This window comes from Saimiri boliviensis, chromosome 5, assembly GCF_048565385.1.
Source record: "Saimiri boliviensis isolate mSaiBol1 chromosome 5, mSaiBol1.pri, whole genome shotgun sequence".
Classification (NCBI taxonomy): domain Eukaryota; kingdom Metazoa; phylum Chordata; class Mammalia; order Primates; family Cebidae; genus Saimiri; species Saimiri boliviensis.
Genome location: NC_133453.1, coordinates 74,937,055 through 74,956,549, shown reverse-complemented (window position 1 = coordinate 74,956,549; position 19,495 = coordinate 74,937,055). Strand labels below are relative to the sequence as shown.

Sequence of the window (19,495 nt, the reverse complement as noted above, 5' to 3'; positions counted from 1 at the left end):
TTAACCATCAATTTATAGGAAATAGAGGGGAAATTTACACTGAAATAAAATTTCAATGACATTTACAATAAATTAAACATTAAGTGACACCACAGGAAGCAATCAGTACAAATCTGAAGATGGGAAGCTATAAAACAAATGACCTGGTTTCTTCAATAAATGAGTAGCAAATTTTTCTAAAAACTTGGAAAAACAATGAGTGGTGATCTGTAAAATTCAAAAAATATTACTTCTACTAAGCAACATACGGATTCTATGGTAAATCACAATATAATTTCAATAACATTTGAAATAAAATATTGCATATTAAAATTTATGAGACATAACTAAAGAAAAACTAAGAGATAAATATGTAGTCTCAAATGCTTTCATTTAAAATACATGTCTAAAAAACCAAAATAAATTAAGGCAAAATAGGAGTTACTTTAGGAAAGCAAAGCTAGTTAACACTAAATAAATATAGTAATGCAAAATTCCTCAATAACATATTAAAGGAAAACTATTTTACAAAATAAATTTTTAAATCTGACGATTAAAATATTAAATAAGTGGCAGACATTCTGCACAATGAGTTTGACAATGCTAACAACTAATAATAATGAACACGTGGATAGCATTTTATGGTAAAAGTTTTTTTGCATGCCTAATGTATTTCTTAGAATGACCTCGTGAGGGAGGTATCAAAAGTTATCACTCTGAGCCCTTTTCCTTATTGGAACATGCTAACATTTACCCTGCAGGATACTCTCAGGAACTGTAAGTGAACAGAGAATTTTAATAACTTGCACAAAGACAAACAGGCACTAAATGATAGTTGGCATCCATTTAAAGATTTATATTTATAATTTTTTTTAGATTTGCCACCATTTCATTTTAAGATGGAATACACCACTTATCACATACGGGTACACAATTAAATTTAGTCAAAACAGTAGATGAAAAATTCATATGGTTGTGCAAATACAATAAGTATACCCAGAATATTTTATATGTTGTGGTTTTTTTTTTGAGACAGGGTCTTACTCTGTCACCCAGACTGGAGTGCATTGGCAAGATCATGGCTCACCATAGCCCTGACCTTCCTGGGCTTAGGTGATCCTCCTACCTCAGCCTCCTAAGTAGCTGGGACTACAAGCATGTGCCAACACACCTGGCTAATTTTTGTACTTTTTGTAGAGACGGGGTTTTGCCATGTTGCCCAGGCTGGTCTTAAATTCCTAGGCTCAAGCAATCTTCCCACCTTTGCCTCCCAAATTGTTGGAAAGACAGGCATGAGACACCGTGCCTGGCCCATATTGTTATCTTTGGTGAAGAAATTTCCAGGTACATGGTCATCCGGCACATGAGTTAGCCCTTAAGTCTTCACTTAAAGCTCTATATCAGGGATCACAGCAAGTCAGGTTAAACACTAAGACAAGCAAAGGTTTGAACTTACTTAGAAAAGCAACTCAAATACTGTAGTTTCTTGTTTCTAGAAGGCAGGCTAAAATAACTGCATGAAAAGTTTTAAGTTTTCAAATAATATCAGAAAAAATAAGGAGGCGAGGGCATTGACAGCATTTGGATTGACCTTGTGGATTCTGATACTGTAAAGCTTTCTTAATTGTACTATTTCAATCCCTTAAGGTTTGTTCACAACATTTAATATTCTGAATAAACCACATCTTTCCATTACTGGAAGGGCTGTTAGAAATCAATGCATTCGACACCCTCAGAATGAGTCCAGAAAGTTTACAGAATTTGCTTAGGATGACATAGACAGAAAGTGGCAAAATTAGGAGTAAAAGTCAAGTACAAGTAACAAAATGTTGTTGCTTGTACTAGAAAGAACCACAGAGACCACTATTTCTAATCTCTTTATTATTGTTATTATAGAAGTAGATGAGATTTCAGTAACAAGTAATATATGCAGTTTGTTACGGTTTGTTTTTAATAGGGTGGCAATTATTAGGGTAGTCAATTATTGGACTTTTTCTTAATGGGTGAATAAAGACTTCTACAATTTATTATTAAACAATTTTAATACATATTTTTCCTCTATGAAAGCAATGCATGCCCATTAATTATGTATTATAAAGAAAAGAAATGTGAAAAATCACCTGTCATAACCCTATCACCCAAAGATAACCACTATTAAAATTTTTAATGTATTTCCTTTCAGCAATTTCATATAAAAGTATTTTTTCATCTATTGTATCAAACACACTTATATGGTATAAAGCTAATGTCAACATAAGTATTTTCCACATTATTACAAAATGTTCACAAACAATGACTGCAAAATTTTATATAATGAATATAATACCCCATTATTCTGAATTACTGTTCAGTGAATAGTCTGAGATGTTTCCTTGGTACTACCAATCTATTATCATTTGCAGCAAATAAAAATCCTAGCAAAATAATTTTTCCTCATATGAGTAAAAAATGTTTTCCCACACTGTTAGAATAATGTAATTTTTAAACATTTGTTGAAATGAAATTATTATAATTAAATGTGGAAATCCAAAGGAAGAAAACGATACCTTCTTTTAAGGAAATAAACTCAAATATTTTCTAGATTAAAATCTCTTAAAGAATAAACACGTTAGTGATGTTAAGAAAAGGTAAAATTAGAAGTTTATTTTCAATATATCCAATTTCACGTTATAATTTGTTTCTACGGATTCATATGTCTTACCTTGTAAAGATGACTTACTGAAGACAGTAACGGAAGTGGCTACAGAAGGAGGGTATAAAAGAGGGTAAATTGACTGTGAAGATGTGGTTTGTACAAGTATAAAAAACCACTGAGTTGAAAAAGTAGTCTATGGATTTCATAAAGCCACAACCTCAGGATAAATTTTGAAGTCTTTATGCACAGAGTATGTAAATAATTGTCAGCTTCACTAAACTTTTATCTCTCCTAGTAAAACAGATTCATGTTGAATAAACATTTGCATTTGTCCACTAGACATCACACAAACTAGCATTATCTAAGATCTCCAAATACATTATATCATTTCTAGAGATTAAAACTGGAAGCTATTTCAAAAACTTTTGGAATTTTTGGATTCATTTCATAAGCTAACTTATTTTGGTGCTGACTTGGAAAAAATTTGGCAAGAAACTTCCAAACTTGAATGATAACTAAGACTCAGACAAAAATCATAATGAGTCTACAGTAATTCACATTTCATTAGAATAACAATGAATTTACACGTAAATTTTTATTTTCTGTTTAAGTCTCAAGGCCATGAAGAATTAAATTAAATCCTACAAAAAAAATTCACAGATAGAAAAATAAAAAATGTGAATAATGGCTAAAAAAACAAGTTTCATTTCCAATTTCAATAACTGAAATTAAGTTAAATGTTATATTTAATTTATATTTATTAACATTTTGTCTTATTTCTAATGCCATGTAATTACTTCTATCTATAGGACTCATTAACTGCCATTATGAACTTGAGAAGACCTATATACAAACATAATGCACAAATGTATACAAATATACATATCCCACTAATAAATAAATTAAAAGTCTGTCTTACCTCTGTTGACATCCATTGCATATAATTCTCTTAGTCCTAGGTCATTAAGAGATTTTGTCATGTCGAGGGGCTCCTGCGATTGATAATCTTTCAACAATAGAGTATGCAATGGATCAAACTCACATTTGCTACATATAATAGGTGCAAGCTCTTGAAGTGATGCATGTGGACTCACTCTCACTATGGTCTTCTGCGTTTTCTTAAAATTAATCACTACTCTTACAGTTTTCTGGAACACAGATTAATAGTTATGCCATAATTTACTGAAACAAACATTCTACAATAATGAGATAATCTACAGTTACATATTCATACATAAACAGTACTTTCCTATTTTGGTGTGAAATTCTCTTTTTGATTAATGTTACCTCCTAAATCCAAAGCAAATTCTTAGAAACAAACAAATTAGTTTATTAAATAATCCAACCACTCTGTGGTAATATTTTAATTAGATTTTAAACGACAAAAGAACAAACTAGCCTTATATCTATTACAACTCATGTTTTCACTTTGTTCCTTAAAATACTTACTTTACAATTAGTAAATACGCATAGCACAAAATTATACACCTTTTATCCTACCCTTGGAGGAATATTTATCTTTCAAATAATTTGTCTACTGCCTAAATTTTTTTTAAAAAAGGCATTTTGGTTACATCACTAAAAGTTTTGTTTTCATCTGAAACATGATAAATGAGATAATCCGTATGAAAAGCTTAGCAGACTTTCCGGCACATAGTCACTTATCAATAAGAGAATATTAGCTGTTGTAGTTAGCTTTTGTTGTTGTTATTACTACTTTGGCTGCTTTTAATATTTTAGCAAAGATGTAGTTAGCTTTTGTTGTTGTTATTACTACTTTGGCTGCTTTTAATATTTTAGCAAAGAATATTAAAATCTCTTCATTAGATATCTAGTACTAATAATTTATTGGGAAGATTTTAGGCATGTCATCATTTTATATAATTGAATTAAAGCCTGTATGAAACTCAGTGACATGAGATCATACTAAGTGAAATCTACATTTTGCAGATCCTTAAAGACATTTATTCATAAAACTAAAACCCTTTGTATAATCCCATGCTATATTATAACTATTTCCATCTAGAAAAATAGCATGGATATGTAATAAACACCTAGATAGAAACGAATACCTAGACAGAAAGCAGTCCAATATCCTAAAATATATTAATAATATTCAATCATATTGTAGAAAGCAAGTATGTTTTAATATTTTCAAAAAACTTCCTTGAAAAAAGCTTCACAACAATGTGAAGAAAATGCAAGAATATGCATATTTAAGTCACATGTATCAATTTAATAGACAAACTTTCATATACAGTCTGAAATGAAAATGGTTAATGTTTATAATGAAAGAATATTTATTGAAACCCATAAAATTCTACCCTATTGCTTACATCAACAGAACAATTTTAGTAAGAACTGATGATATTAGAATGGTTGTGGTTAAAATTTTTTGCATAAAATTTGTACTTTAGAGAAAATGGAGTTGATGTGTAGCACATATTAAGAGTTTAGATGTTAGTAAATTCAAAACACAATGAAGGGTTAGAAAACAACACACACACACACACGAACACGAATAGATATTAGAAAGTTACAACTGCTGCTTACCAAGTATACAGAAGCCAAAAAATTATTTTAAGAAATTCTTACATGAATTTTCATGAAGATTCTAAAACCTTCCTTTACATATAAAATACTTTTTAAAAAGAGTAGCTTAGGTGGGCGCGGTGGCTCACGCTGTAATCCAGCACTTTGGGAGGCTGAGGTGGGCGGATCAGGAGGTCAAGAAATCAGATCAAGACCATCCTGGCCAACATGGTGAAATCCCGTCTCTACTAAAAATACAAAATTTAGCCAGGCGTGGTGGCACGCGCCTGTGGTCCCAGCAACTGGAGAGGCCGTGGCGGAAGAATCGTTTGAACCCAGAAGGCAGAGGTTGCAGTGAGCCGAGATTGCGCCACTGCACTCCAGCCTGGTGACAGAGCAAGACTCCATATCAAAAAAATAAAAAAATAAAAAAAGAGTAGCTTAAAATACAAATCATTTATAATTGGTAGATTCTTATGCAATCATAGTGATCATTTTAGAGCACTTGAATCTAAACACTGCCCAAATTCTATATAATCCAAGGCTCAATAACCAACTGAATCTTAAAGTGGTCTAGAAAAACATAATACCCACATTCACATCACATTTGATCAGGAATGTCCATTTTTATATCATTTATAATGAGCTGCTGATAATGACTGAAAAACCAACTTAACCTTTTAGCCATAAGACATCAAAATCTACAGTGGAATTCTTACCTCCGGTATTATAGGTGTAGGTTTTTTCTTATCCAACATTTTTGGCTTTAAAATTACCTTCTCTACTTCCAACATTCCTATTGGTGTATTTGGCTTAAATTTAATGTGATTCTGTTCAGCTGACAACAGATCAATTGTGTAACTTGATGGATTTAAGTGATACTGTGCACAAAGGAATATCAACAAGTCCATCATAGGTTTACTGCAAAACAAGAGTATTTGATTACCTGTTATTGTTTTGAGGATTTTCTTAGAATGCTTTTCTTCAATAGATAAACAAGGCTACAAACTAATATTTGGGAAAGCAGCTTAAAAATTGAACTACAGGCTGAGGCAGGAGGACTGCTTAAGCCCAGGAGTTGGAGACCAGCCTGGGCAACATAGCAAGACCCTGTCTCTACAAAAAATAAAAGAATTAGCCTGCTCTGCTAGTGTGTCTGCAGTTCCACCTACTCAGGAGGTGGAGGCCAGTGAAGAACTTGAGCCCTGGAGGTTGAGGTTGCAGTAAGCTGAGATCACACCACTGCACTCCAGCCAGGGCAACAGAGTAAGACCCTGTCTTAATAATAGTAACAACAATAATCAAACTACAAAAAAAAAAAAAAATTGAACTACAAAATACTTAAACAGACAAAATTGTAATAGTTTAAAAGTCCTGGGATAGTCAAGAGAGCATGGATCCTAGTACTAGTTCAACAACAACTTTTACGTTTTTATCGAATTGTTTCCACATTATAAATTTCAGGAGGAGGAGTCCTTTCCTTACCCAAGAGCAGTCCTTCACAACACATTGTTTTATTGGCAGTCTTTAGCTTATGACTTGTTGTAATAATTATAATAAGAATGAAGCATTTGGAACCACCACCACCACCTTTTCGGCTTTAGAAAACAGACTTAAATATCTACGTAGGAAGTCCACAAAATCCTAAAGGATGTAGGACAAGTTCTTTTTTGTTATTTTTATTTTTTATTTTATTATTATTTTTCTTTATTGCATTTTAGGTTTGGGGGTACATGTGAAGAACATGCAAGACTGTTGCATAAGTATACACATGGCAGTGTGGTTTGCTGCCTTCCTTCCCCTCACCTGTATCTGTCATTTCTCCCCATGCTACCTCTTCCCACCTCCCCACCTCCCCGTCCCTCCCCCTTTTCCCCCCAATGGACCCCAGTGTGTAGTGCTCCCCTCCCTGTGTCCATGTGTTCTCATTGTTCAACACCCGCCTATGAGTGAGAACATGCGGTGTTTGATTTTCTGCTCTTGTGTCAGTTTGCTAAGAATGATAGGTTCATCCATGTCCCTACAAAGGATGCAAATTCATCGTTTTTGATGGCTGCGTAATATTCCATGGTGTATATGTACCACATTTTCCCTATCCAGCCTATCGTCAATGGGCATTTGGGTTGGTTCCAGGTCTTTGCTATTGTAAACAGTGCTGCAATGAACATAAGTGTGCATGTGTCCTTATAGTAGAATGATTTATAATCCTTTGGATATATACCCAGTAATGGGATTGCTGGGTCAAATGGGATTTCTATTTTTAGGTCATTGAGGAATCGCCACACTGTCTTCCACAATGGTTGAATTAATTTACACTCCCACCTACAGTGTAAAAGTGTTCCTATTTGTCCACATCCTCTCCAGCATCTGTTGTCTCCAGATTTTTTAATGATCACCATTCTAACTGGTGTGAGATGGTATCTCAATGTGGTTTTGATTTGCATTTCTCTAATGACCAGTGATGATGAACATTTTTTCATATGTTTGTTGGCCTCCTGTATGTCTTCTTTTGTAAAGTATCTGTTCATATCCTTTGCCCATTTTTGAATGGGCTTGCTTGTTTTTTTCTTGTAGATCTGTTTTAGTTCTTTGCAAATTCTGGATATCAGCCCCTTGTCAGATGGGTAGACTGCAAAATTTTTTTCCCATTCTGTTGGTTGCCAAGTCACTCTACTGACTGTTGCTTTTGCCGTGCAGAAGCTGTGGAGTTTGATTAGGTCCCATTTGTCTATTTTGGCTTTTGTTGCCATTGCTTTTGGCGTTTTGGTCGTGAAGTCCTTGCCTACGCCTATGTCCTGAATGGTTTTGCCTAGATTTTCTTCTAGGGTTTTTATGGTGTTAGGTCTGATGTTTAAGTCTTTAATCCATCTGGAGTTAATTTTGGTGTAAGGTGTCTGGAAGGGGTCCTGTTTCTGCTTTCTGCACATGGCTAGCCAGTTTTCCCAACACCATTTATTAAACAGGGAGTCCTTTCCCCATGGCTTGTTTTTGTCAGGTTTGTTGAAGATCGGATGGTTGTAGATATGTTGTATTTCCTCTGAGGCCTCTGTTCTGTTCCATTGGTCTTTATCTCTGTTTTGGTACCAGTACCATGCTGTTTTGATTACTGCAGCCTTGTAGTATAGTTTGAAGTCTGGTAGTGTGATGTCTCCTGCTTTGTTCTTTTTGCTTAGAATTGCCTTTGCTATGTGGGCTCTCTTTTGGTTCCATATGAAGTTTAAGGTGGTTTTTTTCCAGTTCTGTGAAGAAGGTCATTGGTAGCTTAATGGGAATAGCATTGAATTTGTAAATTACTTTGGGCAGTATGGCCATTTTCACGATGTTGATCCTTCCTAACCATGAACATGGAATGTTTCTCCATCTGTTTGTGTCCTCTCTTATTTCGTCGAGCAGTGGCTTGTAGTTCTCCTTGAAGAGGTCCTTTACGTTCCTCGTTAGTTGTATTCCTAGGTATTTTATTCTCTTTGTGGCAATTGCGAATGACAGTTTGTTCTTGATTTGGCTCTCTTTAAGTCTGTTACTGGTGTATAGGAATGCTTGTGATTTTTACACGTTGATTTTGTATCCTGAGACTTTGCTGAAGTTGTTTACCAGTTTCAGGAGATTTTGGGCTGAGACGATAGGGTCTTCTAGATATACAATCATGTCATCTGCAAAGAGAGACAATTTGATTTCCTCCTTTCCAATTTGAATACCCTTTATTTCCTTTTCTTGCCTGATTGTTCTGGCTAGAACTTCCAGTACTATACTGAATAGGAGTGGTGAGAGAGGGCATCCTTGTCTAGTGCCAGATTTCAAAGGAATGCTTCCAGTTTTTGCCCGTTCAGTATGATACTGGCTGTTGGTTTGTCGTAAATAGCTTTTATTGTTTTGAGATACGTTCCGTCAATACCTAGTTTATTGAGAGTTTTTAGCATAAAGGGCTGTTGAATTTTGTCAAAGGCCTTCTCTGCATCAATTGAGATAATCATGTGGTTTTTGTCTTTGGTTCTGTTTATGTGGTGAATTATGTTTATGGACTTGCGTATGTTGAACCAGCCTTGCATCCCTGGGATGAATCCTACTTGATCACGGTGGATGAGCTTTTTGATATGCTGTTGCAATCAGCTTACCAGTATTTTATTGAAGATTTTTGCATCTATGTTCATCATGGATATTGGCCTGAAGTTTTCTTTTCTTGTTGAGTCTCTGCCGGGTTTTGGTATCAGGATGATGTTTGTCTCATAAAATGATTTGGGAAGGATTCCCTCTTTTTGGATTGTCTGGAATAGTTTCAGAAGGAATGGTAGCAGCTCCTCTTTGTACGTCCGGTAGAATTTGGTTGTGAACCCATCTGGACCTGGGCTTTTTTTGGGTGGTAGGCTCTTAATTGCTGCCTCTACTTCAGACCTTGTTATTGGTCTATTCAGAGTTTCGGCTTCTTCCGGGTTTAGGCTTGGGAGGATGCAGATGTCCAGGAATTTATCCATTTCTTCCAGGTTTACTAGTTTATGTGCATAGAGTTGTTTGTAATAATCTCTGATGATGGTTTGGATTTCTGTGGAATCTGTGGTGATATCCCCTTTATCGTTTTTTATTGCATCAATTTGCTTATTCTCACGTTTCTTTTTTATTAATCTGGCTAGTGGTCTATTTCGTTGATCTTTTCGAAAAACCAGCTCCTGGATTTATTGATTTTTTGAAGAGTTTTTTGTGTCTCTATTTCCTTCAGTTCTGCTCTGATCTTGGTTATTTCCTGTCTTCTGCTAGGTTTTGAGTTTTTTTGATCTTGCTTCTCTAGCTCTTTCAATTTTGATGATAGGGTGTCAATTTTAGATCTCTCCTTTCTTCTCATGTGGGCACTCATTACTATATATTTTCCTCTAGAGACTGCTTTAAATGTGTCCCAGAGATTCTGGTATGTTGTGTCTTCGTTCTCGTTGGTTTCAAAGAACATCTTTATTTCTGCCTTCATTTCATTGTTTATCCAGTCAACATTCAAGAGCAAGTTTTTCAGTTTCCATTAAGCTGTGCAGTTCTGAGTTAGCTTCTGCATTCTGAGTTCTAACTCGATTGCACTGTGGTCTGAGAGACAGGACAAGTTCTTTAATCATTCAAGATTATGTATATTCTGTAGGCACTGGAATCACAGTACTCCAATGTATGGATGTCTGTTCTCACAGATCTAATACTCTGCTGGATGGACTCAAGCAAGTGTCAACAAACAACATGCAGGTCAAAGTGGGCCCACAGTCTGTTTTTGTAAATAAAGTTGTATTGGAAAATAGTCATGCCCATTTGTTTACATAAGGTCTGAGGCTGCTTTTAAAAGTGTTAGTTACAACAGCAGAATGAAGTAGGGTGACCCCACATACTATGTAGCCATAGCCCACAAAGCCTACTATTTTTACTCCCTGGCCCATGACAGAAAAAGTTTACCAGCTCTTATGCTAGAAAATAAACTAAATGCATGAGATAATTTCAAATAATGAATGAATGTGAAATACTATTAGTGATACAGTACTTCTTTCTATAGAAACTTCCACACCCAACTTGGGATTCAGGGATACTTACCAATTTTTTGCTTCCCTTTCCATAGACTCTCGTTGTTGATACAGATATATTTTCATTCATATCATTAACAGAACAACATAGTCTCTGAGTCTTTCTTAATACTGTCAGCTCTTAAGGAAAGCAAACTAAAAAATATTTGGTATCATGTGCTTTCCCCAAATGTCATGCGATCCCAAGCTGCTGGTTCACACTTAAGAATAAGGCACTAAACCACAGTGTGAAAATCCTATTTTCATGGATGGAGGTTAGGTTCATGGGACTCACTTTAGGGTAATTGGGTAGTCTGCTATCTGCATCCCACCTCGAAAGGGAAATGCATATATTGGTAAAAAGTGATTCTTCAATTTATTGACTAGAGATATAAACCTGGCTACTGGCTTTCAGGAACTTGACAATGAAATGGGACTAAAAATCCCACCATTCAGTATGCTACTTTTATTTTAGTGCACCTGTTTTCATATTGCACCTCACCCCCAGTGAGTTCCTAGGCCTGCAGCCTCTCTGATGCAGTTCTTCCAGACAAGGAGTCCCCTGCAGAGGTGGCGAAGGATTCGCTGTCTGACATTGTATGGTCTTGAAGTCAAACAACACATTACATAGATTTCAGATCATCCTGTGTTCAGCCCCAAGTTCTACTCACTTTCTGTGGTCACTGCCTACTCCTAGGTCAGTCCATCTCTATGAGATAAGGAGTATGTTTCTCAATGGTCCCTCAAGCCTCCCTTATCCTCCCTCACATACAAGTAGCACCCTATCATTTGTATATATATTTAGAAAAATAAATCAAAGGCTCTAAGTCACTCAATGAAAAAAATTAAAAAAAAACATTCCAATGAATACATTTTAGTTCTCAAAATACATTCCCTATATCTTTATTAGATGGTTGCATAATATTTAAGAGTTTTACATCGTTCCTTTGAGCCATAGGCTATGGCCATACATGTATCTACACTGCCCATGTTTTATCTTTTAACAGTACATTTTAAATTTCATACAGAGAGAGACTAGCAAAACGGTCCTGTGGAAGCTGATTTTTTGGTAACACGGTACTCTACAAAAGCAACTGGATGCCACATACCAATTCCAGACTTGGAAATAGTACCTTCTTTGATAGTAAATAAAGTTAAGAAAGATTAGGTAATGTCTAGTTAAATATAATTATAAATAGAGTTTAGCTGGAGGAGAGAACTTTCATTGCCAACTGAATGGGTAGCTGTCTGCTGTTCTCTATGAGTAAATGATGATACATGCATACTGTATTTCTTTCTCTCCTTATACAAATGTATCAAGTAACAAATGTAAAAACATTAAAGCTTATTCTTCCAACATCTTTTACTTCTTATAGTTTTTGGAATCGTTGCCAGAAATACACAATAAGTTAACAAGACAAAAAGTTATTAAAGTTTTGTTTTGTTTTAATCTCTATTTTTGTGCCATAATTTTCATCCCTTATGTATAAACATATGGACATTTAAGAAAATGTACATTTTCAATTTTTTCAAAAACTTAGAACAATTTGATACTTTGTGTAGAAATGTTGGTATTTCAATCTGTGATACATTTTCTAACCTAATAAATGGGGTGACAATTGGTCAAGAATATTAATATAATGGCCTATTCCCTCATTTTAGTTTCTAGAAACTTTACACACTGTATCAGATTTCATGAGAAAAAAGTTGCATACTATATCATGACGTTTGAACTCAACACTGTCTATGTGTTTTCTACTAAAAATGCCTCTTTGAAAGGCAGCTGAAAACCACAGAACTTCTTTACGATTTTATTCTCTCATTCTATAATTCCAGGTTCAATTTTTTATTCGAAAATTACAGAAGCCAATTTTGTCTTGAAAATACTCCTATTTTTAGACAGATAAATACAACAGGTCAGAAAGTTCTGCAATAGACATAATTACATATGGGAATTTAACTCTGCATATGAATTTTTTCTGGGAAACAACCAAATTTTCAAAAAGTGGTAATGGGAAAACTGACTGTTGGATAAAAAAGAAAAGTTTTGTATCTAACCTGATTTCTTACACTGAAGTAAACTCCATATGGATCTTTATGTAGTCTGTGTTTTACAGCAATATGCCCAATGGATTTTTCTGCATTGAGGTAAATGTTCTATATCTGCACTGTCTAACACAGTGGCTACTGAGCTAGTGGACTCCCAAACTGAATTTTTGAGATATTTAACTTCATTTAAATTCAATTTAAGTAGACACATATCGTGAATGGCTACCGTACTGGACAGAGTCATTCTATAGGCACTGGTGTTCAAGGTGTGATACATAGACCAGCAGCATCAGTATCTGCTGACAACTTGTTAGAAATGCAAATTGTCAAGCCCCAGCCCAGATCATTAATCAGAAACTCTGGGAATGAGGAACAGCAATCTGTGCTTTGACAGGCACTCTGGCCTATTCTGATCATCCTGTAGTTTATGAAGTTTATGAAATGCTGATTCAGAGAGAAGAGAATTAAGAAACAAGTAAAACACATAAAATATCAGATAGTGATACATGCTCTCATAAAAAAAAAAAAAAAAAAAAAAAAAAAGGAAAGAAGTTAGAGATGTCCTAATTGATAAATGACATCAGAATAGAGACCTTGAACGGACTGGGGTGTCCGGGAAAGACAGCTTTGACAAGTACAAAAACCCTGAGGCAGGAATGTGCTCTAAGTGTTTAAAGAAAAACAGAAACTAGTTGGCTAAGGTGAAAACAATAGGCATGAAATCAGAGTGTTAATCTTGTAGTATTTAAAGGCCTTTCAAGTGAAGACCCGACATTTTACTGAGACAGAAAGTCTCCAAAGGGTTCTGAGGAGTGATGTGATCTATTCTGCTTTTTAAAATGATTTCAGTCTGGTTTTTGTATTGAAAATACCCTGGGGGAGCAGCTACAAGTTTATTGCAAAAATTCAGGTGGGAGATGATGGTGGCCTGGACTAGTCAGATTCTGGATATATTTTGTAAGGAGCTGATAGGATTGAAGCCAATGCAGAAAGGAGACAGAGACAGAAAGAGGAGCTAGCCAGTGGAAAGATGCCAGGATTGCAGGAACACTAAAAAGTGGCAGGGTTGCTGAAAGCAACCTCCCAACCGGAGGCCTAAAATGTAAATTTCAATGGGTTGCTATGTGAGTGCTTACTGTAACTCACAAGCCATCACCAAGGTTCTGATAGCCTTGGGAGGCATCAAATAAAGAAAAGGCAGGCCATTCCAAAAGTAGAAACTGAAAAATAAGAATCCAGAGGTGGTAAAATATAAAGTCAGAGCCAGAGGTGGCCCCAAGGACATACACTCTAGGGAGTTTACAGTAAGATTTTAAAGGGGATTGAACTTTGCACAGGAGGTAGAACAGGGGTTCGGGTTAATCTTATTTAGATCTGAAGCAGCAGAGTGACCTCAAGAAGTTATCTGGGTTCTGTGTACATGGATGTGAGCTCCCCTCTAGCAGGACTGCAACTTAGTAATCTTTAGGCACCTAGTTAGGTCACTGTTGTCAAATGAGGAATTTAGAGGAAACAGTGATTAATTCTGCTTGATTTATGGGGTGATAATTGGTCAAGAATATTAATATAATGGCCTATTCCCTTAGTCATTTTATTTATAGAAAGTCAATGAGCTCTTTATATGGAAATGTTAAAAACAAAAACCAAAAACTTCTAGATTTATTTACTTTTGAATGGGTGTGTTATTTCTCTTTGTTTCAAATATGAGGCACAAACTTCTGAATTTAGGCTCTGTAAGGCATAGTAGAAACTTCCAATTTACAAATAAGGAATTCTCTGAGGGTTGGAACTGCCATGTCACGCAACATTTCCATATAAAGAGCTCTGTTGAATGTCATATATAGACTGGAAAAAAAATCTTAGGGACCTGCATATGTTGTTTACTAGCAGATGACAACTACAAAAGGAATTTGAAGAACACGTGAAACTTGTATTTTTTTTTTTTTTTTTTTTGGTAGATTAACTAGCAGGTCTATTTTAAAAAGGTAATTCAGCTAAAGGGCAATTTACTTTTTTGTACTTCAGACTATCCTGATTGTCAAAGTGTACGAACTGTAATTTTAAAATTTATACTGCCACATGATTGTAAATTTTAGTTGTCTTAAGTTAGGATTTGGTGAAAAGCTATTTATGCTGGATTTGGGTCAAAATGACTTATTTGCAAAAAAATAAATAAATAAATAATGGGAATTAAAAAAAAAAGAAAGTCAATGAGCTCAAATGCAAATCGGAACAATACAACTGAAACATAAGAAAGCACTCTTGTTGAAAGGAGATTCATATGCTTTAGAAAAAAAAAAAAAACAACTGTGGTGAAAGCTCTGTTGTTTTTTTATAATTAACAATCTTGTTTTGCCTAAGCCAGGTCATCTTTACACAAAGGTGAGACATAAGCATTAAAAGAGGTTAAGATCTTTTCCAAAAACAGCCTCAAGCTAGTTTGAATGCTTTAAGTATTACAGCATTCAACCCTGTAACACAGGAGAGCTGACCTGACCAGAAGATTTTGAGGTTGAGAATTACTGTCTAGCTTTACCATAAAGGAGCCATTACACTATAAAAGTAAGACATTAACTTTTAAGTAGGTCCTGCATCCAGTGGATCTGCCACTGGGGCTAACTAGTCATAGAGTGCACCCACAGGAAATGAAATCATCTCTTGAACGCAGCTGAGAATTATCCACCTGGATGCCAAACTACTTCTGCCAAAGGTAACAGTTCTGGTTGGATAATCATCCCTGAGCTGATGCACCTGAAGGCAGTTGGCTAATGGGTTTGACCACAGAATCACCACAGAAAAGATGCCTGTCTTCCTGTTTTTCAAGGCAGAAGTATATGTAAGCAGTCCATCTGAAACCTGAGGCAAATTATTAAAAGTAGAAAGGGACTGGAGGATTATCATCACTCCTTTTATTATCACACCACACTGAATTATGGTTTATTAGTCAGCAGAGTCTGCTTTGCATTAACATTATTTACAGATGTTTTTCTCTTGTAAGATAATATAAAAATTTTCTGGAGGGGAGATTTTAACACTCTAAAAGCTCTTCTTTGAAATGAAGAAATCCCTATGAGATTTCTCACTTCTTTCAGAAATAAATAACAATACCCCAGATTAATTTCATATCTGTACCTTATAAATGCACACCAACAACCCAATTATACATACCAGTAATAGTACAGAAATTTTACAACATTCTCTATTGCTACTGATGGTTATCAATATTATGCTAACCCATATAGTTCAGTAATGAGTTCAAAAAATGAAGCAGTGCTCTCTGTGTGTGCAAGAAATGAAGTAGACCACGTACACAAAACAAACAGATCCAGTCTCAAAATTTAGAGTGCTTATTATGCTGTAAGAAATATTTTGAAGAAAGTAACACACACAATTAAAATTTGAAGTTAATTAGTAATAGGTCAGATTATTAAGCTGATAAGTTCTTAACATACTAAAAATAGATATTAGTAAATGTAAAAAAAAACCCCACAATTTTTAGAAAGTCATCACTTTGAACTCTATCTGGTCATTTATCTTGGGTGTTATACTCAGAGCTAGTTATAAATAATTGCCGTCATAAAAATTTTGATATAGGAACACACCTACCAAACACACAACATGGCCCTTATGAAAGCAAAAATACTACAAATATATCTCACTATAATTGGGATAATTTGAATATAGACAAAGGATAAAATTTTATTGACATGAAAGATGAAAATCATTAACTGAAAAAAGCAAGTTACAAATAGCATGTTCAATATAATACCGCATTGTTGTAAAAAAGAAGAGTGCATATATAGATGTATGTACATATATGTGCATGCATATGAATAAAAGGTTAGACACTACAATGTTAGAAGTTGCAATCTGCCCATTTAGTGAAACTGCATTTACAATTTTTTGGCTTATCTGTATTTTCCAACTTTCTAGAACATCTAATTATTGCACTTGTAGTCACAGTTAAAAACTAAAATTAAGGCTGAGCATGGTGGTTCACATCTGTAATCCCAGCACTTTGGAAGGCCAAGGCAGGACAATCACTTGAGCCAAGAGTTCAAGGCTGCAGTGAGCTATGATCACACCACTGCACTTTAGCCTGAGCAATGGAGTGAGACCCTGTCTCTAGAAAAATTAAAAGATTAAATTGAGTTAAACAACTAAAATTGAAAAGGGTCATTATTATAAGCTGTAGATGCCAGGAAAGCAAAGAGAAGAGGGTTGCTTTGCCAGGAACAACGTTCTGAGGACATTTGCGAATGCTTTGTCACCCCTTTCCCAAACAGGGGAGCAAGCAGGTAACAGAGGCTGACATTCTCCTGGGCTCAGGGCCATGGGGGACATGGGAGGGCAGCGACGGAACCTAGATGACAGGATGATTAAAAACTCAAGTAGTACTGTTATGTTTAAATGCTTGCACAGTTAAAATGCCAACTTTTTAAAAGCAATTACAGCAGAATAAGGATCTAAACCAAAACTTAAGCATCTTGTAGAGTTAAACATGGTTTATACCATACTATAGATTTTTGGCAGTTAAAAAAATTAATTTGCCTGCTATATACATATATTTATCACACATTTGTCATCATTACACACTCCTCAATAAATATAAATGTGATCTGAACTTTAGGAAATTTTCTAGAGCCATACCGTTGTTACTCTTTTTTAAAGCGAAAACCCTACACTGATTCAACTTGTCATTTTTCATAGTCTATTTTTTCCCAATAGGTGGCGCTGTAATCCCTGTAAAATGCTCCTGAGTTCCTTAGCAGACCCACCCTATGCCAGTCAAAACCGCGGGTTTAGGCTCAACTCTGCTTTTTAACTGGTGCTATGGAACAGGCAAATCAGGCTGGAAATCATGTGCAACATGTCTTTGGGTTATTTTATGGGAAAAGCTCAGAGAGGTGAGGTGACTTGCTTGAGATCACACAGCAAGCCTAGAACAAACTAACTTCTAGTTGGGACTTCCAGCTTGGAGTTCTGTGCTTTCTTTGTGTCTTGATTTATGGCATCTCACGTGTGCTCGAATCAAAATAAATTCCTATTTGTGGTAGGAGCATAAAAGAAATATCCTCCTCTGTTATAAAGTGGTGCTTATTTCTTCTTCCCTCTTGTAGGAAAGAAAGTGTGATAGCATGGCCATAGAATGCTCTCTCTACAGGTTAAACATTCGTGTCAATCTCGCCAGATATCCCAAATTGAACATTTTGCTTTAAAAGTATAGCCCAGAGAGGCCAGGCACGGTGTCCCACGCCTGTAATCCCAGCACTTTGAAAGACTGAGGTAGGCGGATCATGAGGTCAGGAGATTGAGACCATCCTGGTCAACATGGTGAAACCCCATCTCTATTAAAAATACAAAAAAATTAGCCAGCTTGGTGGTGCATGACTATAGTCCCAGTTACTTGGGAGGCTGACTCAGGGGAGTCGCTTGAACCCAGGAGTGGGAGGTTGCAGTGAGCTGAGATCGAGCCACTGCACTCCAGCCTGGTGACAGAGTGAGGCTCTGTCTCAAAAAAATTAAAAAAAAATTAAGAAATAAAAATAAAAGGATAGCCTAGAGAAAGGGAAAAGAGGAAAAATGAACTAATACCTATTAAATGAGGAATAATTAGTTATGAAGCAGACACTCGACTGCAAGATGAGGACCTAGAATCATATACAAATGTACCCATGTTTCCTTATTCTATGTGGGGTCTATATCTGTTTAGTCTATAAGTCTATTTTCATTAAAAATTAACTTTTCCCAAGTACTAGTAGACACCACTGCTTATGCTGTTGTGAAGTATGGCATCTTCTGAGAAGAGCCAGCCTGTTCTGTAACAGTAGTATCCTTTAATGTTCATTTTTAGAAAGGCAAAGAACTGCTAGTTTATCAAGTGTATATATTATACACATATATGCAGAAGCAGGTTGAGTATCCCTTATCCAAAATGCTTGAGGCAAGAAGTGTTTTAGATTTCATATTTTTTCAGATTTTGAAATATTTGAATTACACAAGTTGAGCATCCTTAATCTGGAAATCCAAGATTTGAAATGCTCCAATAAATTTTTCTTTTGAGCATCATATTCACACTCAAAAAGTTTTGGAATTTGGAGCATTTGAGATTTTGGATTTGGTATACACAAGTCTATACATAGATACACAAATTTATATACATATACTATATCTTATTTGTAAATAAAATATTTTAGGCCAGGCATGGTGGCTCACGCCTGTAATCCCAGCACTTTGAGAGGCAAAGGCAGGCGGATCATGAGGTCAGGAGATCGAGACCATCCTGGACAACATGATGAAACCCCACTTCTACTAAAAACACAAAAACTTAGCTGGGCGTGGTGGCACATGCCTGTAATTCTAGCTATTTGGGAGGCTTAGGCAGGAGAATCGCTTGAACCAGGGAGTCGGAGATTGCAATGAGCCGAGACCACACCGCTGCACTCCAGCCTGGTGACAGAGACTCCATTTCAATAACAACAACAACAACAACAACAACAACAACAACAACAATAATAATAATAATTCCTCCTTCCTTCAATTCAGGCATCTATGATATCAGGATATACAGAAATGCCCAAGAGTTTTCAGGTTAGCATGGCAGCCCCCCTCAGTGTAAGCAGAGGCTCACAAAGGCAAGATAGTAGAGACATGGTGACTTTTGGTCATTAAAGGGATGGCATTGACAAGTTCTGGTACCAAAAGTAGTTGAGCTGGCAGATGGCTACAAACCTAACTCAGGATAACAAGTTTCTCCCTGAGCATAAAGTCTATGACC

At 35.6% G+C, this 19,495-nt stretch overlaps 1 protein-coding gene across 11 annotated transcripts in view; it reads right to left on the bottom strand.

The window, feature by feature from the left end:
- COBLL1 (cordon-bleu WH2 repeat protein like 1) overlaps positions 1-19,495 on the bottom strand; it is a 166,254-nt gene that overhangs the window by 40,893 nt on the left and 105,866 nt on the right. For 9 of the 11 annotated variants that reach the window (XM_039469862.2, XM_039469864.2, XM_010329522.3 and 6 more), the window contains 3 exons: positions 5,866-6,067; positions 3,534-3,762; positions 2,681-2,719 (listed from right to left, as the gene is read on the bottom strand). In XM_039469862.2, coding sequence (XP_039325796.2) covers positions 2,681-2,719; positions 3,534-3,762; positions 5,866-6,067 — 470 coding nt within the window. The remainder of the gene's footprint in view (positions 1-2,680; positions 2,720-3,533; positions 3,763-5,865; positions 6,068-19,495) is intronic. The other 2 variants (XM_039469863.2, XM_039469867.2) reach the window with 1 other exon arrangement.